General features: G+C 37.1%; 2 protein-coding genes across 2 annotated transcripts in view; both read left to right on the top strand.

Annotated features, from left to right (window-relative positions):
• The window catches only part of vdac1 (voltage-dependent anion channel 1), a 16,285-nt gene extending 3,469 nt beyond the window's left edge, over window positions 1–12,816 (top strand). Inside the window, exons 2-9 of the mRNA XM_051680651.1 lie at window positions 1,113–1,182; window positions 1,598–1,647; window positions 4,056–4,208; window positions 4,908–4,960; window positions 7,420–7,647; window positions 8,776–8,926; window positions 9,691–9,748; window positions 11,543–12,816. Coding sequence (XP_051536611.1) covers window positions 1,116–1,182; window positions 1,598–1,647; window positions 4,056–4,208; window positions 4,908–4,960; window positions 7,420–7,647; window positions 8,776–8,926; window positions 9,691–9,748; window positions 11,543–11,634 — 852 coding nt within the window. The 5' untranslated portion in view covers window positions 1,113–1,115 and the 3' untranslated portion in view covers window positions 11,635–12,816. The remainder of the gene's footprint in view (window positions 1–1,112; window positions 1,183–1,597; window positions 1,648–4,055; window positions 4,209–4,907; window positions 4,961–7,419; window positions 7,648–8,775; window positions 8,927–9,690; window positions 9,749–11,542) is intronic.
• A 1,692-nt stretch (window positions 12,817–14,508) lies between these two features.
• Window positions 14,509–23,872, top strand: LOC127430683 (keratinocyte-associated transmembrane protein 2-like). The gene is made up of 3 exons (XM_051680649.1): window positions 14,509–14,631; window positions 17,300–17,964; window positions 22,496–23,872. The coding sequence occupies exons 1-3, from the start codon at window positions 14,523–14,525 to the stop codon at window positions 22,625–22,627; spliced, it is 906 nt and encodes a 301-aa protein (XP_051536609.1). The 5' UTR covers window positions 14,509–14,522; the 3' UTR covers window positions 22,628–23,872.
• The last annotated feature ends 1,061 nt before the right edge of the window (window positions 23,873–24,933 follow it).

Raw genomic sequence — 24,933 nt, 5'->3', positions numbered from 1 at the left:
AAAAGCGTCTGCCAAATGCATAAATGTAAATGTAATAAATTATGAATAAAGTCGTGTAATATTGTAATATATTTCCTGTTCTAATGATGTTTGATATTAGGAAACAAACTGGCCAGTCTATATACACACACATATACATACATACACACATATACATGCATTATATATACACACACACACACACACACAAATCAACCCAAACTGGCCTAAATCATTAAGATTCTGATAAAAGGAAAACAATAATCTGTTATGAAGTTGGAAACAAACATATTTACAATAGAAGCACAGTCCCAAATCAGTAAAGTGGTTTACTCATAAATATTATAACGAGCCCTATAGAAATAAGGTTAGTTTGCACCTTGAAATACAAAAAAACCCTCTGAATTCAGAAGTTTCTAGATGCCCAGATGATCAAAAATAAATAACATTCATTGCAAACTGGAAATGCAGCAACGTATCTTAAATATGAATTGCAATTATGTAAAACAAAATGCATTGTGGTGAACGTGTATGAAGACCACCACCGAAGACCATTTTTGACCCAGAAAAAACCTTGAAAATGATATATTATTTAAAATGTGAAGTATTTATACACCATAGTAGTACTCCTTTTAGTACTGCCTTACATTTTCACAGAATTGTAACATAAAAACAAAATCTCTGTACAACAGTATCAAAGAATCCTCATTGAAAACAATAGGAATAGTAAAAGTAAAATGTGTTACAGTAATGAAAATTGGGGGTAAAATGTGCTTAAGTGTCCTAAAATAATGTCAATGCAAAAACTCTTAACAGGCCAAAACATAGACTACATTTCTTGATGCAAAATATAATTTGTTTTTGATTTGGAGGTTAAATATGATAATTTTCTTGAGCGGTTTCATCAGAATAACTACATTTTTATGATTGAAATATTTCTCAGTCATCCTTCCATATGTTGGGTTGGTAAAATGATTGCTGTATGTAATATAAGCGTTGAATTTGAATTGGCTGTCCATTTCTGAGCCACTTTCTGCATGTATCCTAGATGTGACCTCTGCTGACTTCTCTCACAGCATGGATACATGAACATTTTTACCAGTTTGAAGTTTAACTCTCACTCTGTGTTGCAGACAATGGCCATTCCTCCAACATATGTAGATCTGGGCAAGTCTGCCAGGGACATCTTCACCAAAGGATATGGTATGAATTCAATCTAAACAGTTTGAAGAAACTTTCTTGGGAAATAAGGGTTGACCTTAAAGACCTTTAGTAAATCATTAATTTCTCAGAATATAGTAAAAGAATGCCAGTAAAACATGACACAGTTGAGATATTGAGATACTCTCATAGGTGTCAAATAAACCATGGAGTGCCTGTGGGAATTCAGATCAATAATGTTCAAATTGGCCTGGTGGTTTGACAATGCAAAGCTCAAAACTCTTTCAGGCTGGTGTTGCCTTTGGAAATTGACTTATTGAAATCTCTGAATGTGTTGAAATGTCATTTATCACCACTGATCAATTTCTGCCATGACATACTGAGTGTCTTTAGTGCTATCACGCTTACTGTTGTTTTGAATGTTAATTATTTGTTTTTTTGCTTTTTTCCTATAAAGGTTTTGGTCTAATTAAACTGGACTTGAAGACGAGGTCAGAAAATGGATTGGTAAGTAGCCAGCCAATTCTGGTTTCAGAAGCCACAGACATAATTTGCACATTTCTGTTCAGATTTCAATAATTCACGTAAAAATCATACAAAGGGACAAACATGCCGAATTCAGTAGAAACGCTGCTGCTCTGAAGTTTTTCAAAGTCAAAATGTTGAAATTATTTAACTTGGCAAGTCAATAACCTGACCTGAAGCTATTCTAGCATACATTTGAATCATTAATGAGGACAAAAGCAGCTGAAGGAAGCTCAAACTGAAGGTGGCTGTTGATTGGGTCTGGGAGAGCAGCTCTTGGATAGATGCCAAGTATGTGGTGACCGAGTTAGACACATTAATTGTAATGCCTACATTACGCACACCATAAAAATAATGAAACTTCCTAAATATTTTGGGGGGAACCTTACCGTAAATATGTAATGTTCCAGTGTTTGTGAGGAGCTTTGGAGAGATTTAAGTCTTTTGGTAAATATGTCTGACACTGCTTAAATAAATAAAGTAAAAAAGGTTTAAACTGCTTAATATCGTGAACTAGATGTGTACCTGCATCATTATTTTGCAGTTCACCCTGAGATTTCCAAATGCCCCGGTTACATTAAAGTGCGTTCAGGATGCGCATAAGTAGTTTTGTCTGTATCAGACCCTTTCTTATTTCCTACTTCTCTTACTTTGATAGTTTTGTGCAGAATGATGTTATAGTTACTTAGTCTATATTTTGGTTGAATATGCTATAGTTGGCATGTTGAAGTGCTGAGCTTAGCGTCCGTATATCCCTCTGAAATGGGGCTGATTGGGGTTATGTAAACATAACAGAGCCTGATTGTACATTTTTATCCTTTAACACCGACTAGTTGACTAGTCGTTCAAACTAGTCGATTATAAAAATGGGTAGTTTTGCACAGTTAGGATTTTAGTTTTAGCTCCCGCTATCATCAGAAATTTATGACATTTTGCATGTGACCTTGGAATGTTCTGTTGTCCATGTGTACCAAGTTTTAAGTTAGAATATTCCGCTTAGATAAAGGCCAATTTGTCATAATGGGCCACACCCAAACGTTTATCGGCCTATAACTTCCAAATGACTTGAAAATGAATGAATGAAAATTATTTTGATAAATTTTGTCAGGAGGGTCTGTTGATGATGTATACCAAATATCATGTGAATCGGACAAACAGCCTTGGGCGAGTCTGAAAAAATGTATCGCAGAAATCTACATGATGTATTGATTTTGGGGCACTAAAGGATTCAGAAGAAACAGACATTTTAGCCCATAACATTTTTTTTGAGCCCATATGGTTCCAGAGTTCTTAGCAAAAATCCAAATTAACTGACTGTAGCACCACCTTGTGGCGGATTCTCAGAAAATTTGTTAGACAGCCTAATTTTGACAACCTGTAAGAGGATGCCAAATTTCATTATGATCAGCCTTTCACAACACAAGTTATTAGCTACTGAAATTTGATTAGCTGCTTGCAGCCATTTTTGTTGATTTGTTGCATCGTTATATCAAGAATATGTTAGCACTTGACCCAAAGAAGATGACCGTAATGACAATTTGTTTTTGTTGTTGTAGGTATGGGCCGAATATTATGAAATTTTGCGTGCATCCTTAATATCCTGTTGTATATGTGTACTGGGTTTCATTAGGTATGGAGTTTGGAGTAGATATTGGTTAAAACATCAAATTGCGTACAACCAATACAATTAATTGGCTTATATATTCAAAACGCTTTGATGTATCAAATGTCTTTTGATAAGTTTTTATCAGGAGGGTCTGTAGATGATGTTTACCAAATTCTGTGCAAATCGGACAAACGGCCTAGGAGGAGTTTAAAAAAGTTTTTTCAAAAAGTTCAAAATTGCTGAAAATTTTTAAAGACTGAAATGAAATCGGAGTTATTATCGAAAACCTAAAAGTACTTGTAGCATCACCTAGAGTTGGATGTGTGTGTATGTGTGTGTGTGTGTGTTTGTATGCTTGAGTAGCAGTTGGGATTTGGGAAGTTTGGGATCTTTAGGATTTACAGTTTCTGATGCCCAGACTATTTAAGGGTAGAAAAAGAATAGGAATAATAATATTAAGAAGAAGAAAATCAGTACAAATACAATAGGGTTCCAGCATCTCTGAAGCTTGGACCCCTGAAATAATAATTGGTGAATGAGGATATATTAACCAGAAGATAAAGCCACCTAATTTCAAAATGGACACGGAAGTCATGTGAATCAGCAAAATCAAAAGAGCACCAGTTTTTGAACTATCAGTATTTATCTTGGAAAATTGTGGATTCTGCTCAGTTTTGTCAGTGTGAACTTGAGGAGAAAACAGGTGATAGATTTGTTTTACAATTACTTGAATGTTGCATCACTGTTCATAAAATAACCCATTCATTTTGTCATTTTACTGCAGGAGTTCAAAAGCTCTGGCTCGGCTAACACGGAGACCAGTAAGGTGGCAGGGACATTGGAGACCAAGTACAAGTGGGCAGAGCATGGGCTGACCTTCACTGAGAAGTGGAACACTGATAATACTCTCGGTACGGAGATATCTCTGGAGGACCAGGTAGGACACATCAACCCATCAAAGACTAGTTTTGTCTCCACTACATAAGTATACGGTGCTTGAGCTACTGGAATTAGCTTCCTAAACATGTGGGGAGGTGCCAAAGAAATACAGTATTGATAAAAATGCTACTTTTTAAGGGCTATTAATACAGTAGGCTACAAACACCATTCCCTTTTGCTAAGGCAATCATCACTATTACTATTTCTCATAGTCAGGGTTAGCCAAGGTATTAAACTTTGGGGCACAACTTGTCCCCCACTGGTTGTGCTTCGGACATGAATGATACCTCAGATCTTGTGGCTTTTTTATGTTTTTTTTTTCTGTGTGGATGAAAAAATCTTGCAAAAAACTCCCAAAGACTTAGATTGAAGGAGATGATCTGAGCCATATTTAGAGATCGGAATTTCATGGAGACTTGGGGGTGGACTCTTGACTCCTCTTCTTTTAACTGCATAACAATGCCCTAGCAGCCACCCAGAACACCCCATTATTGTGGTGGGCAAATACCACTCAAGTTTTCTTCAGAATATGTACAAATCTTGTTGCAAATTTCAGTGTTTAAAGATTGGCCCAGAGTAGGACTATGGTGCCAGTTCAAGACTACATCTTTATATCATAAATTATTATACTATACTGTACTTTAAATCAATAACTATCTTGTCATTTAACATTAATCCTGGATATTTTTTTCCTCAGTTGGCCAAAGGCTTGAAGCTGACATTTGATTCGTCATTTTCTCCAAACACTGGGTAAGTGTCTACAGTATGTCAGACCCCTGAAACAGGCCTACTTCAATAGAGCGCAACATTCTGGTTCCAGAAGTAAAAATCTTGTTAATTTTTTTTCCATTGGGGAATTTATTATTAACGATAACTTTTGGAATTTTGAAGACAGACCTACTGTGAACTCTTGGGTTGTTAATTGATGGCATGTACTACTTTTGAAGCCAACAGTCTACATTATTTAATCTGAATTTTTAAAGACTCATGTTTAATAGTGGAATTTCTGGTGAAGAACTACACTACCAGTTATCCAGAGGAGAAAAGATCCATCAATTTAGAGAATTGCAGAAAACAAAATGTGCCAGAAGAGCTCTGCAGTGACTGCTGAGGTTGGTCTCCCTACACTAAATACAGTGGTGTGAAAAAGTGTTGCCCCCTTCCTGATTTCTTATTTTTTTGCATGTTTGTCTCACTTAAATGTTTCAGATCATCAAACAAGTTTAAATATTAGTCAAAGATAACACAAGTAAACACAAAATGCAGTTTTTAAATGAATGTTGTTATTATTAAGGGAAAACAAAATCCAAACCTACATGGCCCTGGGTGAAAAAGTGATTGCCTCCTAAACCTAATAACTGGTTGGGCCACCCTTAGCAGCAACAACTGCAATCAAGCGTTTGCGATAACTTGCAATGAGTCTTTTACAGCGCTGTGGAGGAATTTTGGCCCACTCATCTTTGCAGAATTGTTGTAATTCAGCCACATTGGAGGGTTTTCGAGCATGAACTGCCTTTTTAAGGTCATGCCACAGCATCTCAATAGGATTCAGGTCAGGACTTTGACTAGGCCACTCCAAAGTCTTCATTTTGTTTTTCTTCAGCCATTCAGAGGTGGACTTGCTGGTGTGTTTTGGATCATTGTCCTGCTGCAGAACCCAAGTTCACTTCAGCTTGAGGTCACGAACAGATGGCCGGACATTCTCCTTCAGGATTTTTTGGTAGACAGCAGAATTCATGTCACACATTTATCACAGCAAGTCTTCCAGGTCCTGAAGCAGCAAAACAGCCCCAGACCATCACACTACCACCACCATATTTTACTGTTGGTATGATGTTCTTTTTCTGAAATGCGGTGTTACTTTTACGCCAGATGTAATGGGACACACACCTTCCAAAAAGTTCAGCTTTTGTCTCGTCAGTCCACAGAGTATTTTCCCAAAAGTCTTAGGGATCATCAAGATGTTTTCTGGCAAAAATGAGACGAGCCTTAATGTTCTTTTTGCTCAGCAGTGGTTTTCGTCTTGGAACTCTGCCATGCAGGCCATTTTTGCCCAGTCTCTTTCTTATGGTGGAGTCATGAACACTGACCTTACTGAGGCAAGTGAGGCCTGCAGTTTTTTGGATGTTGTTGTGGGGTCTTTTGTGACCTCTTGGATGAGTCGTCGCTGCGCTCTTGGGGTAATTTTGGTCGGCCGGCCACTCCTGGGAAGGTTCACCACTGTTCCATGTTTTCGCCATTTGTGGATAATGGCTCTCACTGTGGTTCTCTGGAGTCCCAAAGCTTTAGAAATGGCTTTATAACCTTTTCCAGACTGATAGATCTCAATTACTTTCTTTCTCATTTGTTCCTGAATTTCTTTGGATCTCGGCATGATGTCTAGCTTTTGAAGATCTTTTGGTCTACTTCACTTTGTCAGGCAGGTTCTATTTAAGTGATTTCTTGATTGAGAACAGGTGTGGCAGTAATCAGGCCTGGGTGTAGCTAGAGAAATTGAACTCAGGTGTGATAAACCACAGTTAAGTTATGTTTTAACAGGTGGGGCAAACACTTTTTCACACAGGGCCATGTAGGTTTGGATTTTGTTTTCCCTTAATAATAACATCCTTCATTTAAAAACTGCATTTTGTGTTTACTTGTGTTATCTTTGACTAATATTTAAACTTGTTTGATGATCTGAAACATTTAAGTGTGACAAACATGCAAAAAAATAAGAAATCAGGAAGGGGGCAAACACTTTTTCACACCACTGTATCTGAATATTTTGTAATAAAATCTAAATATATCGTTTATATATACTAATTATCAATGACTTCAAACCAAATGTTTTTCCATTGTAGTTCGATTACGTCATTGGCGATGCTTCATGGGATTGTAGTTCATTCCCTCATGAAAGACATTAAGTACACAGTCTTGAGGCTTTGTCTTTTGTTAGGTTTTTAAATACTTTTTTGCTTTAAACCAGAGTTTGTAATGTTCACTTTGGAGATGGTTGGTTCCGTTCATGGCTTAAAACCCTTTATGGCGGATTTTATGAAATCCTTAGGGAGGAAATTAATGGGAAAAAAAACCTCTGGAACCAAGAAGGCTGAACAAGTGGATGGGCACTGTTGCGCTCTATAGTGTTATACAAATGCATCATTACTTATTCAGAAAATGTCTGAACATATTTCCACCGATATTTAGTCTTCTCTTCTAATCGGCAATAGCAAAAAGAGCGGTAAGCTCAAGAGCAGCTACCAGCATGAGCACATCAACCTGGGCTGCGACGTAGACTATGACATCAACGGCACTGCGGTGCATGCAGCTGTGGTGGTGGGCCTCGAGGGCTGGCTCGCCGGATACCAGATGACTTTTGAGGCTGGCAGGAACCGCATCTCTCAGAGCAACTTCGCTGTTGGCTACAAGACTGATGAGTTCCAGCTCCACACAAATGTGTATGTATTGAACACATGTCCCCAAATCATCACTGCTAAATTAGAAGTGTAAGGCATTGTCCATGTCTGATGTGTTGTGCCAGTTTCAAGGGTAGAAAGGTGGGTTATTTTTACACATTTATTACCTGGCGATTGGATTTGTCAAGGGCTTTGCAGCAGGATGGACACTAAAGTCATTTCCTCCCTGCTGGTCAGACGGAAACTAACAGCTTGTTTAAATCAGTAATAGTCATTGTGATCTTACAGAATAGGTTTGGTTACAGTTACTTTTAAGGGTGCAACAACTGATAGAAAAAAATTTATGAAAAAAAAGAAAAAGTTGACAATAGGATTGGGTATAAATGTTGTTTTTCTGATGCATCGCAATCTTAATTTAAACAATCTCGAGATCAATTCTTAAATCCCAAGATTGATCTTTTTTTCTATGCGCAAACCTGTACCACAATGAGAGGAAATCTCTCGTGCTATACGACCAAAAAGTGTTATTCGTCACTGGCTGGTAAATGTTCATATTTCACTCACCAGTGATTGTGTAGTATAGTATAGTACTTGACGAATACCCGAGTAGACAAAATGGCCAAAATACCCATTCCTAAAATATATTGCTTAGAAATAATATAGTATAATTATGTATTAATGCAGACTTTTTATTTAATGAAATCACAGCCTTTTGTGGTTTAATTAATTGTGCCCTCATATATTTATTTTTTTCTGAAATTCCAAATTCTGTTAAATAATGCGTTTTATAGTTAATTCCATTTTAAGTCTAGATTCTGCGATTCCGTCTGCATTTTCCGCATCCCAGAAATCAAAGGGCCCTAAAAGAGGTCTCCTAAACACTTCCCCCACCTGTCATCAGTCAGGCAAACAGATAGTCCCACCAAAACTTAATTTGGTATAGCTAATGTTACTGTATAAAACTGGACCGGAAGCTCAATGTTGTGATTGCGCTACAGTGTTCAAAATATATATTTTTTAAATAGGAGAGTGATTGAATTGACGTACTGTTGTTTGATGTATGTATACATGTATTGATGTATGTTTTGAGTATATCAAATTCTTAATGTACTAATTTGAATAATGAAAAGAGTCGTCTCATGAATTCAACAGTGTGTTTTCAAATGACAGGAATGATGGGACAGAATTTGGCGGTTCCATCTACCAGAAAGTGAATGACAATCTGGAGACCGCAGTGAATCTGGCCTGGACCGCTGGCAACAGCAACACTCGCTTTGGCATCGCTGCTAAGTATCAGATCGACGCAGACGCTTCCTTCTCGGTGCGTGTTGAGGCTGTGCTCTTACTGTGCTCAGTATAGTATGGCGATCATGTTGTATCAACTGTCTGATTTATTAATTTGGGACTAGACTATCATTGCACAAGTCTCCAGTGTATGAAATCTTAAGCCCAAAGTATACTTCAGTTTTGACGCGAATGCTTAGCATCTGCGTATAGCCAAACGCTCACCTTTCAAAGTATACTTAATTTGACTGTGTGTGCATACATGGACAGTTGGTGCACGTGCGCTACGACTGCTATGGGACACTGTACTATTTATTTATTAGGAGTTTAGACCCATAAAGGTGTCTTTATAGTCCTTCAGACTCGAGTTATACAAATGCAGGTATCTCCTGACCGCCTCACACATGTGCTCTTGACTTTCACATTCTCTGTTTTTGATTCCACCTTCGTCTCCTGTTGTTTAGCAGTGATTACATCTAGTGCTTCTTCGTGACAGCATCGGCTCAGCTGTGAACGTTGCCACCTTGTGGATCAATTTATTAGTGCAAATAATTCCTGGCGCATGCACACACTGAGAGTACGTTCAGAGTATGTGTGGTTACAAAAATCAGTCTGCATGCATTCAGTGCTCGAGCACTCTGCTGACGACGAAATTTGCGTCACGCATCCTGTATGCTGACACCTAGCGTTCGCGTCTGACAGAAGTATAGGGCTTTAGGATCCGAAATGTAAAAACTACTATATTTGTCATTACTCTGTCATTACTTTTTCAGTCAGATCAATTTTATGTTTGTCTTACAGGCCAAAGTGAACAATTCCAGCCTTGTCGGCCTGGGATATACTCAAACCTTGAAGCCTGGTAAGTGTGTGTGGATGTGTATTATGTAGAACTATCCTTCTAAGGCACGTCCACGTCTTTTTCTCTAAGTTTTAGCCTTCCATCCAAGCTGGGATGGCGTTGTTGTGAGCGAAAACTGATCTTTTTAAAAGCGCTCTACCAAGCGGATACATTTTAAAACACTGTCTTCACATTGTAGTGTGGAATGGGAACACTGAGAAATTGGAAAACAATGACGTATTTGTTTTCATGTGACGTAGTCGTGTGATCCATTCAACTCAAAACAATCAAGATGACGACCCATGTCGTAGCGCGTTGTTGTGTCTGATATCCACTTTAATAGCACTGTTAAAGATAAATGTTGCTTTTTACAACCTTCACATTGCATTCCTTCAAAAACGGCAGGAAGTTTACTTGAACTTGGTGTCCGGAGGCAGAACACCATGAAAATTGCGTCTTAGACCATACATGGAACGATGTTTTTTGGCATGCGCAGTAAGGGGACTTAAGCTTTTTCATACGTTTCAGTGTGGACGGAGGCCATGTCCACACTTACATGTTTTATTTTGAAAACACATCTTTTTCTCTAAGTTTTAGTCTTCTGTCCACACCGAGACGGCGTTTTTGTCAGCGAAAATTGAGCTTTTTGAATACGCTCTCCCAAGTGGATACATTTTAAAACGCTGTCTTCACGTTGTAGTGTGGACTGGGAAAACGGATGTTTCTGAAAATGATGACGTATTTGTTGTCATGTGACACAGTCCTGTGATCCATTCAACCAAAACTATCAAGGTGGCTGCCCATGTTTTAGTGGGGCTGTTGTGCCTGATATTCACTTTGATAGCATTTTTTTTTTTTTTTTTTTTTTTTTTTTGGGGGGGGGTTTTCCTTTTATCTCCCAATTTGGAATGCCCAATTCCCAATGCGCTCTAAGTCCTCGTGGTTGCATAGTGATTGGCCAGTTGCCTCCGCGTCTGAGACAGTCAACCCGCGCATTTTAACAGGCTTGTTGAGCGCATTGCCACGGAGACATAGCGCGTGTGGAGGCTTCACGCCATCCACCGCGGCAACCACGCTCAATTCACCATGCGCCCCACCGAGAACAAACCACATTATAGCGACCACGAGGAGGTTACCCCATGTGACTCTACCCTCCCTAGCAACCGGGCCAATTTGGTTGCTTAGGAGACCTGGCTGGAGTCACTCAGCACGCCCTGGGATTCGAACTAGTGAACTAGTGAACTCCAGGGGTGGTAGCCAGCGTATTTTACTACTGAGCTACCCAGGCCCCTCACTTTGATAGCATTGTTAAAGATAAATGTTATTTTGTACAACATTCACATTGCATTTCTTCAAAAGCAACGGTAAGTGTCCAGCGACGGAACTCGAGGACAATTGCATTTCAGACCATTCATGCAACGGTGATTTTTCACATGAGCGGTAAGGGGATTTAAGTGTTTTCATACGTTTTAGTGTGGAAGAGCAACTTTTGGAAAACGCATGAAAACGGCAGTGTGGACAGAGCATTTCGAAAACGAAAAAGCCGTTTTCAAATTCATTCAGATTAATGTGGACGTAGCCTAAGTAGGACCTGTATAAATGGGTTGACCCATCCCTAGTATTAGGTGTTGCGAGTTTTACTGAATACATTTCATTCAACATCTCTAAGTTTAAGATCTTTAATCCTTTTCAAAAAATTGGGGTCTACATCTCAAGCAGCTGTACTGCATTCTGTTTTTCCTTTGTATTCAGTTTGTTACTTACTTTGGATTTCTTGGATATAATGGCTTGTTTTCTTGCTGTCTCTCGGTTCAGGAATCAAGCTGACCCTCTCTGCTCTTCTGGACGGGAAGAACATTAATGCAGGCGGCCACAAGCTGGGTTTGGGTCTGGAGTTTGAAGCATAGGAAACTCAGGGTTGCAATGATCCGAAATGTATTTTTCGAATACCTACCCTCACAAACCCTGTTTCTCTAAGATGCCCTGGCTAAGGAAACGTATTATACTCGGTCAAATTATGCATTAGCGGTGGCTCACTGTTTCAGAGAGTGGAACAAATGTGTGTTTATGAGTTACACTGATAGGTCACAGAGAATGAATGACGAGCATTTGTGAAGTTTATAAATGGCTTAAAATGTATTTTCACTACACTACACGTAACATTATTTATTACAGTGCTGCTGAACGTGGCAGAATATTTTTCAAATGTTACTTTTTTGGGGGGAGATGGTGAATAGTTGTCTGGAAATGTCGCTCACACCAGAGGTCACTAATACTTAATCACAACATTCCCTGTTTCTGGAAAGAAAGTTTTCACATCAACAAACTGTGACAAAGGGACCCAAATACAACCGATTTCACTTTGCGGGCTGTAGTAGGAGCCCTTCACCAAATCGTGTGTGTGTGTGTGTGTACTGTTATTGTCTTGTCTGAGTGTGGAAATCCACTTGCGTATCTTTTCCGTTTATTACACATGATATTGTTTTACTGCTGAAAACTTCCTATACCTTTTATGGCAAAACAATTTCAGCTGTCCCTGAACAAAAGGAGTTTTGAAACATTTTAAAAGGTGGTTGTAGTCTTCCATTTTAATGTAGGTTTAGTATACTGTGGATTTAGCTGTATGTGTACTTTAAGTTGAATTAAAACATTTCAACCTGAACTGTGCTCTGTTCTCAAATTTTCTCTTTTGTGTGCGTGTGCACGCACATATTTCAACTAATGGAACTTATTTAGAACTTCTAAATTATCAACCTGGCTAGATATCTTTTAAGTATGCTGTTTAAAAAAATTGTATGGCCTGTGTGATCTTCACTTTGTATGTTCCTAAAATATGACAAATAGACTCATTTTTAAACACTGTTAAAAAAGGTCGATTGCCTGTTCAGGGTTCCCACTCTTTTCAAGGCACAATTGTATGTGCCCAACAAGTGTAATATTTAAACAAACACACATACACCCATTTAAATCAAGCTTTTATTTTGGCATTTGTGTGTTCTTAATGGTAGTCTCAAGTAGTTTGCTACATGTCCCAGTGTGATTATTCTCTGTAAAGCTGTGACTTAATGTAATAAATAGTCTGTATGTGCTGTGCACTTCTCTCTCTCTCACACACACACAAGAGCATGAGATGATCATGATGAGGTGTTTTCATTGTATGAGCGGCCGGCTTCAAACTTTCAGTTTGAAGCATGTATCACTTGTAGATTATATATTTATTCAAATAAATAGCAGACTTTTGCAGTTTAATTATCACACTAGTACATATCACAATTTCAATTTGATTTATTGTGCATTCAAACATTAATTTCCATCCAAATATGTCACATTCCATGACATTCTGCCTTTTGTAGCTAATGCAATTCATGAAACTGTTTAAAAAAACATCAGTGGTCTGACATCATTGTTGTCTAAAGTTTATAACTCAAATGTTTTTGTGGTTAAGACAACAGCAATGATTGAATGAAAAAAAAAAAAAAAATCATATTTTGTTCTATGTCAATACTTAAACTATTTTGTTGGAGCAAAGCAGAGATGACAGCAGATGAGTACAGAATATAAGTGACAGGGATTCGTTCCAGACAGTTAAAGGGATTGTTCACCCAAAAATGAAAATTCTCTCATCATTTACTCACCCTCATGCCATCCCAGATGTGTATGACTTTCTTCAGCTGAACACAAATTAAGATTTTTAGAAGAATATTTCAGTTCTATAGGTCCATACATAGCAAGTGAATGGGTGCCAAAGTTTTGAAGCACCATAAATCACAGAAGTCAGCATAAAAGTAATCCTTATGACTCTAGTGGTTAAATCAGTATCTTCAGAAGCGATATGATGATGTGGGTGAGAAACAGATCAATATTTAAGTCATTTTTTTTTTTTTTTTTACTATAAATACTCCTCCCTGCAGAACTAATGCGAACAGTCAGGAAACAGTTGTCGTATCTTGGCAGTTTAACCCTTGTGCGTCAATAAAAAAGTTACTCAGAGGTCCCTTGAGGACAAAAATATCTTTGTCAAAAAACTGCCATAATAATATTATATATTAATATTATTTTCCACTTTCAATTAGTTAATTTTTTTAACCAACATCAGTCCTGATAGTAACTACCAAATATTAATTCATTTTCAGGACCCTTTAAATGCTAGTTTGTTTACATAATGCCACTTGTTTTTATACACACACACACACACACACACACACACACACATTTCTCAATACACATACAAAACACACCCACACAATTTTAGCTGCATCATTTATTCATTTGGCCTGCAGTGCTCTATAATACAGCAAACAGAAAATAGGAAAAAAAAAAAATCATGTATTTGCTCCATAGGCTAAACATGAGTAAAATGGCGCCATCTGGTGGAAAATATAAAACATTTAAATTTTGAGGCTCCGGAATGAAAGCATAATACCATAGAATTCATGATTTTATGCTTTAATGGCACTGGGATCAAATATTGCAGTTTTAATGGGTTTCATTGGGGACATTTGTGTCCTGTAGGTCCTGAGTGTAACTTTGTATTTTGTGTACACAGTGTACTATCGATGTATTATATGAACTGAGGTTGAAATATCAATAATTACCCCAAAATACACACGATTGGTAACCCTAACTTTGGAGAAGAATTCTGAGCGTCAATTCAAATGACTCAAATGACTGCATTGTTTTTTGAATCGATTCATTGAAACAAGCAGCTCAAAAGAATCGACTTGGTTAAAAGAACCAAACTTCCAAGCGCTGCGACTGAAATCGCGCATGCGCGCCAATAACGTCATCACTTAAGATGGCGGTCATGCGGAAGACAGGAGGAAAGTTCTCGTCTGTGGGAATATTTGCAGTGGTATTATACTTGCAAATCTTTTCAGTGAGATGTTATCCTCTATCAGAAACAGGTTAGTGGAGAACTTTAACTCTAACTTTATATTCTAATGGTTTTCGCTGTAATGCCAGTGGTAACATTTCTTTACCTACAAGCTCGTGCTTCAGCTCGCCTGCAGTAAGATCGAGCACACGTGAGTGTGAAATTTAACCTGGTTAAATCTAATATATTGTATACACATATTTTATCCACATCAGATGTCTGTCGTTTTCCAATAAGTGGAACATTACATAAACTCGCCCGGTGTCGTGCTCCGTGTGACGTTGTCAGTTTAGTAACTGTCATTTGTAATTGAGTTATACTCCTAATAGTGTCAAATGTGGTCATTATGGTAAATATTTCTTAGAAAGATTAAGCTAACTCTTTCTAACTATTGTTTTTCATCACAGCCACAGTCCTACACACAGTAACAGAATCTAATCTAACCTGTTTAACAACATTAATAAACATGAAGGATGAGTCATATGTTTGTTCTGTGTATGTTACTGTGCTCACTAATAAAAAAAAAAAAAAAAGAGTTATTCTACATTTTGAGAACCGCATGACAATTCAAAAGTTGTTTATTGAAGGCAAGAAAATACAAGCTATAAGCATGTGTTTTCGATAATTTTTTTTTTTTAGGTTTGGGCTGTTTTTTTCTTCTATAAAATTTTGTAACAATGTAATAAAAATGTTGAAAAGAATGTTAATGGAGGAGTTTATATGCTGTGTGTATAATATATATATATATATAATTATACACTGGCGGCCAAAAATTTGGAATAATGTACAGATTTTGCTGTTTCTGAAGGAAATTGGTACTTTAATTCACCAAAGTGGCATTGAACTGATCACAAAGTATACTCAGGACATTACTGATGTAGAAAACAGCACCATCACTATTTGAAAAAAGTCATTTTTGATCAAATCTAGACAGGCCCCATTTCCAGCAGCCATCACTCCAACACCTTATCCTTGAGTAATCATGATAAATTGATCATTTGGTACTAGAAAATCACTTGCCATTACATCAAACACTGCTGAAAGCTATTTGGTTCGTTAAATGAAGCTTAACATTGTCTTTGTGTTTGTTTTTGAGTTGCCACAGTATGCAATAGACTGGCATGTCTTAAGGTCAATATTAGGTCAAACATGGCAAAAAAGAAACAGCTTTCTCTAGAAACTCATCAGTCAATCATTGTTTTGAGGAATGAAGGCTATACAATGCTTGAAACTGCCAAAAAACTGAAGATTTCATACAAAGGTGTACACTACAGTCTTCAAAGACAAAGGACAACTGGCTCTAACAAGGACAGAAAGAGATGTGGAAGGCCAGATGTACAACTAAACAAGAGGATAAGTACATCAGAGTCTCTAGTTTGAGAAATAGACACCTCACATGTCCTCAGCTGACAGCTTCATTGAATTCTACCCGCTCAACACCAGTTTCATGTACAACAGTAAAGAGAAGACTCAGGGGTGCAGGCCTTATGGGAAGAATTGCGAAGAAAAAGCCACTTTTGAAACAGAAAAACAAAAAGAAAAGGTTAGAGTGAGCAAAGAAACACAGGCATTGGACAACAGATAATTGGAAAAGAGTGTTATGGATCTTAACCCCATTGAGTTTTTGTGGGATCAGCTAGACTGTAAGGTGCATGAGAAGTGCCCGACAAGACAGCCACATCTATGGCAAGTGTTACAGGAAGTGTGGGGTGAAATGTCACCTGAATATCTGGACAAACTGACAGCTATCTGACTAGCCAAAAATCTGCAAAGCTGTCATTGCTGCACGTGGAGGATTTTTTGATGAGAACTCTTTGAAGTAGTTTAAGAAGTTCTGAAATTTCTTTTCAAATTGTAAAAGTAATTTTTCACGTTATTAATGTCCTGACTATACATTGTGATCAGTTGAATGCCACTTTGGTGAATAAAAGTACCAATTTCTTTCCATAAGAGCAAAATCTGTACATTATTCCAAACTTTTGGCTGCCAGTGTATGTTTAGCAGTGAATTTAATTGTCAGATAATCAAAACGAGTGTTTTTCAACACATTTGCAAATAGATTCTCGACTCTTGTTATTATGACCATGAAACACGTAAGGACAGGGAGGGAAGGAATTTATTTTCTGAAATTTTTATGCATTTTCGCACAAATTATTTTGGTTTTCTTCGCAATACCATTATTCGTCCCATACAGAAATTAACCTTGGTTTTCCTACAGTAACCATATTTATATTTGTAGTAATAATACAGGAAGAAACAATAGTATTGTAATAAAAATCATATTCTGCCAAACAACAAACATGGTTACTTCAGTTTTACTATAGGAACAACATGGTTCATTTGTGGTACAGATATTTAAAAAAAAAAATAAAAATGTAACCATGGTTTCACACAATAGCAAACCTCCAGTTACCATTTAACCCTTTTGTTGTTGTGGGTACATGTACCACAGATGAACATTGGCATTACTATAGTAAAACGAACTGCGTTTTTTGTTGTTTTTTTTGGCAGAATGTAATCCAAAAAAATTTGTAACAGTGAAACTTGTCGAAAGAACATTTTTTTTTTTTTTTAAACATCTGTTCACCTGTAGTGTCTCTGCAATAAGTGAGAACATGTGTAAACTCTTGATATCCCTTACATATACTGAAGATTTCACAACAAACTCTTAATTTGGCTTCTTTTTATTTTTTCCACAGCTGACAAGGTGCAGGTGAGCATTGAAACTAAAACTGGTAACATTAACAAGAACGTTTCAACCTCTCTGATTGACAGTCATTTGAATGAAAAGGCTGAAGTGTCGACTACATCAACAGCTCCTGCTACTGGCAACACCACCACCTCCAACCCCACCACCAAACCATCAGCTGCTCCGACCTCTCCTCCTGTGACTACTGCTGCCCCAGTGAAAATTGTGACCCTTCCAGAGCACGCCCAACCTACCAAATACAATTCACAAGAGATCACCAGTACAACTGCAAACAAGCAACCCACCACCTCCACCCCTGCTGGAGAGACAACAGAGACAACCTTTGATTACAGGGGCAGCATCCTTGCCCTTGGACCAAATGGGCCACTTCAAGATTACACAAATGGCAAAGATGATGCTGATGATGGTGATAGTGATGATAATTATGAGAGTGTGCATGACAGTCAGGGAACTCGAGACAACCAAGGCATTGGGAAAGACCTGATTCCTGGTAATAATAACCCTCCCTTCAAAAGCTCTGAGGAAATTGATGTAAACATCAAGGACACAACAATCTATGCAACTCGCAATGAAGACTCACACTTCTTTTTTCACCTCGTCGTCATAGCCTTTTTAGTGGCCATCATCTACATCACCTACCACAACAAGAGAAAGGTATGCTTCTCTTTTCATTTGTCTTTTTGGAAAGGTGCAATGACGAAAAACAGAAATAGATTTGCAGTTTATGTCTGTTTTATGCCATAAGATGGTCATTATGATATTCTCGTATCGCAACATGAAAAAAGATGGTAATTATAATATTACCGCAGTGTGAAAAAAGATGGTCGTTATGATTTTCTCATTACTGCATCATGAAAAACAAATATGGTAATTATAATATAATACAATAAAATATGGTCAGTATGATATTCTCATTACGGTAATGTGAAAAAAACATGGTAGTTACAGTTGTGCTCAAAAGTTTGCATACCCTTGGAGAATTAGTAATATATGTACCATTTTTAAAGAAAACATGAGTGAGCAGGCAAAACACATTTTTTTTCTTTTCTTATGGGATTCATATTCTACTGTAGGTTATAAAAGAATGGCACAATCATAAAACAAAACATGGCAACAAAGAAAAAAATGAAATGACCCCTGTTCAAAAGTCTGCATACCTTTAGTTCTTAATACTGTGTATTGCCCCCTTTAGCATCAATGACAGCATGCAGTCTTTTGTAATAGTTGTCTATGAGGCCCCAGATTCATACAGGTGGTATAGCTGCCCATTCATCTTGGCAAAATGCCTCCAGGTCATGCAAAGTCTTTTGTCATCTTGCATAAACCGCACGTTTGAGATCTCCCCAGAGTGGCTCGATGATATTAAGGTCATGAGACTGTGATGGCCACTCTAGAACCTTCACCTTTTTCTGCTGTAACCACTGGAGGGTCAACTTGGCCTTGTGCTTAGGGTCATTGTCATGCTGGAAAGTCCAAGAGCGTCCCATGCACAGCTTTCGTGCAGAAGAAAGCAAATTGTCTGTCAGTATTTTCTGATAATATGCTGCATTCATCTTGCCATCAATTTTCACAAGATTCCCCGTGCCTTTAGAGCTCACACACCCCCAAAACATCAGTGAGCCACCACCATGCTTCACAGTGGGGATGGTATTCTTTTCACTATAGGCCTTGTTGACCCCTCTCCAAACATAGCTTGTGACCATAAAGCTCTATTTTGGTCTCGTCACTCCAAATTACAGTGTGTCAGAAGCTGTGAGGCGTGTCAAGGTGTTGTTGGGCATATTGTAACCGGGCTTTTTTGTGGCATTGGTGCAGTAAAGGCTTCTTTCTGGCAACTCGACCATGCAGCTCATTTTTGTTCAAGTATCATCGTATTGTGCTCCTTGAAACAACCACACCGTCTTTTTCCAGAGCAGCCTGTATTTCTCCTGAGGTTACCTGTGGGTTTTTCTTTGTATCCCGAACAATTCTTCTGGCAGTTGTGGCTGAAATCTTTCTTGGTCTACCTGACCTTGGCTTGGTATCAAGAGATCCCCGAATTTTTCACTTCTTAAGTGATTGAACAGTACTGACTGGCATTTTCAAGTCTTTGGATATCTTTTTGTATCCTTTTCCATCTTTATAAAGTTCCATTACCTTGTTATGCAGGTCTTTTGACAGTTCTTTTCTGCTCCTCATGGCTCAGTATCTAGCCTGCTCAGTGCATCCACGTGAGAGCTAACAAACTCACTAACTAATTTCAATTTACAAAGCCACAGGTGTGGGAAATTAACCTTTAATTGCCATTTTAAACCTGTGTGTGTCACCTTGTGTGTCTGTAACAAGGCCAAACATTCAAGGGTATGTAAACTTTTGATCAGGGCCATTTGGGTGATTTCTGTTATCATTATGATTTAAAAAGGAGCCAAACAACTATGTGATGATAAATGGCTTCATATGAACACTATCCTTAAAAGACAGGTGTTTTTTTTTTTTTTTTTTTTTTTTTTTTTTTGCATGATCAGTCATATTTTCAAAATCAATGCCAAAATTTCTCAGTTTCTGCCAGGGTATGCAAACTTTGAGCACTACTGTATATCATTACTGCAATGCTAAAAAGATGGTCATTATGGTATTCTCATTACCGCAAAATAAAAAACAAACAAACAAAAAAACATGGTAGTTATGATATCATTACCAAAATGCAAAAAACATGGTCATTATGATATTCTCATTACAGGAACATGGAAAAAAGGTAGTTATAATATCATTACCACAATGCTAAAAAGATGGTCATTATGATTATGATGCATTCATTACGGCAACATGAAAAAAAAATCCTTGGTAGTTATGGTATCATTACTGCAATGTAAAAAGAGATTCATTAAGGTAATGACATTACCATAATGTGAAAAAAGATGGTCAATATGATTTTCTCATTACTGCAACATGAACAAAGATACACTGTAAACCCTAATAAGTTAGCAGAACTCAAACAATTTGAGGTAATCAGTTTCAGATTTTGAACTACACTCAATACACAAATATTGAGTGAGCTGACTTAAACATAGTGGTTCCAGATGTTTGAAATGAGTTTTCTTAAAGTAAAATGTCCATGTAATCTCAATTTATATACTTTAAAAAGAGGGAACCTAATGTAATACAGTAAAAAAGAGACTGTTACACTAATGATAATCGTTGTTGAAAGCAACGGGAATAGTAAAAATAAATCGTCCGGTCCGCATTACCATAATGAAAATTAGGGGGTTAAATGTTCTCAAGTTTCTTGAAAATAGTGTCACAATGCAAATATCTTACTGTTCTTTAATGTGGGCTTAATTTTCTTTATGCAAGATATATATTTTTTTAATTAATTTAAAATTATAATAATTTTGATCAGGGCAATTTCTTGACAGGTTTCATGAGAATCACTCATGTACACTGCAAGGACTTATGCACAAATTAGATATGTTATTTTTGTCCTGTTTGTTTACATTCACAGTACATATAGCTGACTATATTAGTTCCCCACCTGATTGCCCGAATTGATCTGGGGCATGTTATCAGTGGATGGCACGAGTAAATTAACTTCGCTTGGTGCTGTCCAGTGGGGTTTAAGTGGAAATTGGTGCACACTGAATTTGATGCACAATGAATGGTTTAGTTGTGGAGTGCAGTTTCGTCCTGCTTTTGGAGCATTTGTCTTCCCATACAGTCCATAACTAAATCAAACAGGCTGTGTGACTAAGGTTATTGTAATGGGTAATTTGACATGCAGACCCAAGGGACTTAAAATTTTCTAAAATTAACAAATAAAATTAACACATATATATATATATATATATATAACATATACAGTATATACACAGTACTGTGCAAAAGTCTTAGGCACATAAGATGTTTCACAAAAACGTTTGTCTTAAGATGGTTATTTATATCTTCAGTTTTTGTGTGTCAATAGGAAAAATACATTTTAGACTTCCAAACATTACTTTTGCAAATAGAAATGATTAGAATAGAAGAACAGGGTGCTCTGCAACAGATGTCATGGCCCCCACATCATCGTGTCAGTCTGAGATTACATAAAGAGACAGAAGCAATTGAGACAGTCTAAATAGAAGAACTGTGGCGAATTCTCGAAGAAGCTTGCAACATCCTATTTGCCAACAACCAAGAAAAACTGTGTCCAGGTGTACCTAGGAGAATTGGGGCTGTTTTAAAGGCAAAGGTGGTCACACCGAATATTGATTTAGATTTTTTATGTTTACTGGACTTTGTATGACATTAAGTGATAAATGAAAACTATTTATGTCATTGTTTTTGAAGACATCCTCTCTATGTAACATTTTTCACAAGTGCCTAAAACTTTTGCACAGTACTGTGTGTGTGTGTGTGTGTGTATATATAAAAAATGTGTGTTTGACAAGAATATGAAATATGTCATTTTTATTCTTTGTCATTTTCACATTGAGGAAAAACCACTGTTGTATACGTACTTGACAGTTGTAAAAGTGGCACTTACATGATGAGGGGAAAACCATCCATAACACACTGCAGACTTTGCTCTCTGAGACATTGTATAGTATCCATTATGGCTGCACGACTGATTGAATTAAGAATGACATTGCAATATGGTCTTGTGTGATTACTTAACCGCAAAAGGCTGCATTTTATAGAACAGTCTGCATTCAGCTATATGTGATCGAGCACCGCACTCTAGTAGGTACAGTATGCTCAGAAGTGCCGAAATACAAGATGATGTTTATCATATTATATTTAAAATAGTCTTGTCTCGTCTTACTTCCTCTTGCCAGACAGCGAAAGACGCATGTGATAGGCCCCAGTTTCCTTGTTTTCCCTCCGTGCAAAACTGAATGTCAAGCCATACTTTCCTTACAAGAACAAATTATTATTTGAAATGATTTTAACATTGACACAAATGCTGTCGGTTGAGCTTAACTTGTATTGAACCCTTAATGTTCCTTGGGTTAATAGAATTTAAATAAAAATTGTGTGGGACTATATGGCACATTCTTTATTTAGGCAACACACAAAAAAATCAATCAGAGAATGTTTTTTTCTGAATTACGTTTTTGCTGTTACAGTGTTTGATTTTTCATCAGCATGTCATTGCAGTAGTCTAAAGCTGTAAGATCGCTCCATCATCATTATGAACATTTTGCTTTCTATTTGTCTGCGTGTATAGCTCATGTTACTGGCTCAAAGTCGCCACTGGAGGGACGGCTTCTGCTCACGTGGTGTTGAGTATCACAGACTCGACCAGAACGTCAACGAGGCCATGCCTTCACTCAAGATGACCAATGACTACATCTTCTGACCAACTGCTTGAATTTACTGAAGAACAACACATGCAAACAGTTGATTTCATCTGCACATGTGTCTTATTTAATCAGGGGAGGAGTGGTTGTGCTATGATAATTGTTTATTTTATGTACGCTTGCTAAAGAATGGTCATTCCTTTTGGGAATGTGTTTGGTTGTATTTTGTGTTTTACTTTCTGCTTTCTTTGGTGTCTATGAATGCAGATGTTTTAGAATGATTAATGTAATTGATGCTTTTCAAGTTTTCTGACATTTTTGCACTTAATTTTGTAGACTTGATCTCTGTGGATTGAATGAATATAATAGAAAAGCAAATGAAGATTAGAATACTTCACATTAAACCTAGAATGAACAAACAAGTAATTACGAAAAATGTGGGACATCAATGTTGAAATCTGCTCTGAAACACAAATTGTACATTTTGTTTTAACTCCATCACAACATTTGTCTTCTGTTTGCTATGATGATATATATAGTCCAGAAGCAACTCAGACCTACCAACAGACATTGTGAGTAATACTGCCATCCAAAGGCAAAATGCTGTAACTACACATTTTGTCAAAAGTGAGTTATGACTGAAATCGGGACTCTTGGATCTGACGTGGGACAGACGGGTTTGGCTGAACAGTGCTCGGTTTCAGAGAAAATGGAATTTGAAAATTGCAGTAACTTTAAAATCCACACACATCCACAAAAATCTGTTTCAGAATTGTGTAGTTACTGCGTTTTGCCTTTGAAAGAGACTAGTTTCATGTGCATATCTAGTAATCCATACAAACTTTAGTACTGCAAAAACGTAAAGTTAAAGCTAAATTTGAACTGCTGTGTGCTTTGTAGCTGTTTCTGAGCTGGTCCCTCGTTTGTTTGTGTTATGACTTCAGTGAAGTTATTTTTTCATTGCACATGCTGACCTGGGTCTGTCATTGACAAAGGTCTGGAGATAAATATAGAAAATTAGCCTGTAACTGTTTTGTTTCCTTGTTTTACTCTGAAATCACTTCATATGAGTGTTGCCCATATGACAATACCAAGATCAATGTGCATCTAGAGCTGGATTGCTGCAGTTTAAACTCTTAAGTCTTCCTTTGGTAATTTATTTAATAATTGGAGCAGTTATTAACTGAATCATGTCACTGTTTTAAATGAAAGCACATGAAGGTTGTGTAGGTGCATGCAAGCTATCGGGTTCCTTCAGTCAGTAGAAATCATGTTTCTTCAATAAAGCACCCACTGTAAATGGATCAGTCATTGTGTCACACCTTTTATTATGAAACAGATTTGTGATTTTAAGAGATTGCTTTATCATATCTATATACAGAAATTAGCAAATGATGCCAAATCCTTGACAAAATACATGTTTTGTAGATTATTGACCTCAGTTTAAATATTTGACTGTTTTCTAAACCATGTGTCAGCCATGTGTTGCATGATTCTTATGAAGCTGGTGAATTTCATGGCTGGGTTATATTTCACACTTAAAGAAATTAAGAAATTATATAAATATAATTAGTTTACTTTAGATCATAATTGTTAATGCTTAAAGAAATTAAGCATATTTTTTGGATCATTAAGACTTGCTGTATTGTGACTTGTTACATGACATTTAAGTGTAATTCTCATTATATATGCAAACAAATATTGTGTGCGTGTGTACAAAAAAAATAAAATAAATAAATATATAAAATGAATGGAAAAAACATCTTAATGGTACAAAAGACTAGACGGATCATTTCTATCAGTGACCTGGAGATGTTCTTTAGTAAGACTCATCAATGCATACATGGCATGGTAAGACTGTCTTGAGGAAATATTTTAAACAAGGATTTAATTCACAGCATGAATGTCTAGAATAAAAATGAACATTTATGTGGACATCACTAGGCATCATAAACCCATTGCCAGGACACATTGCATAGGCCTATCAGTGGCTATATTGAATTTCTAATCAATTCACATCATGCATTTCAAGATATGCAAGCGCACACACTCAGTCTGCTACTTCTGAGAAGATCTGCTGGTTTGTTTCATGAAATAGAACGGTAAATCTATGCATTACGTAAGTGTGTGTGTGTGTGTGTGTGTGTGTGTGTGTGTGTGTGTGTGTGTGTGTGTGTGTGTGTGTGTGTGTGTGTGTGTGTGTGTGTGTGTGTGTGTGTGTGTGTAAGCAACCACTGGAGGGCAGTAGAGTCCATGGAAACAAATATGTCTAAAAAGTTATTCATCTTTCATAAAATCTACACAAGGAACCGTATTGTACACTCAATGAAAATAATTAAGACTTTTATTACAACAACCACTAAAA

This window comes from Myxocyprinus asiaticus, chromosome 40 (genome assembly GCF_019703515.2).
Source record: "Myxocyprinus asiaticus isolate MX2 ecotype Aquarium Trade chromosome 40, UBuf_Myxa_2, whole genome shotgun sequence".
Classification (NCBI taxonomy): domain Eukaryota; kingdom Metazoa; phylum Chordata; class Actinopteri; order Cypriniformes; family Catostomidae; genus Myxocyprinus; species Myxocyprinus asiaticus.
This window is presented reverse-complemented; position numbering and strand designations above follow the sequence as displayed.

Coding starts and splice junctions, on each gene's coding strand:
- LOC127430683 (XM_051680649.1), top strand. CDS start 14,523: ATGGCGGTCATGCGGAAGACAGGAGGAAAGTTCTCGTCTGTGGGAATA. Junction 14,632..17,299: donor TTATCCTCTATCAGAAACAG/GTTAGTGGAGAA, acceptor TTTTTTCCACAG/CTGACAAGGTGCAGGTGAGC. Junction 17,965..22,495: donor CCTACCACAACAAGAGAAAG/GTATGCTTCTCT, acceptor CTGCGTGTATAG/CTCATGTTACTGGCTCAAAG.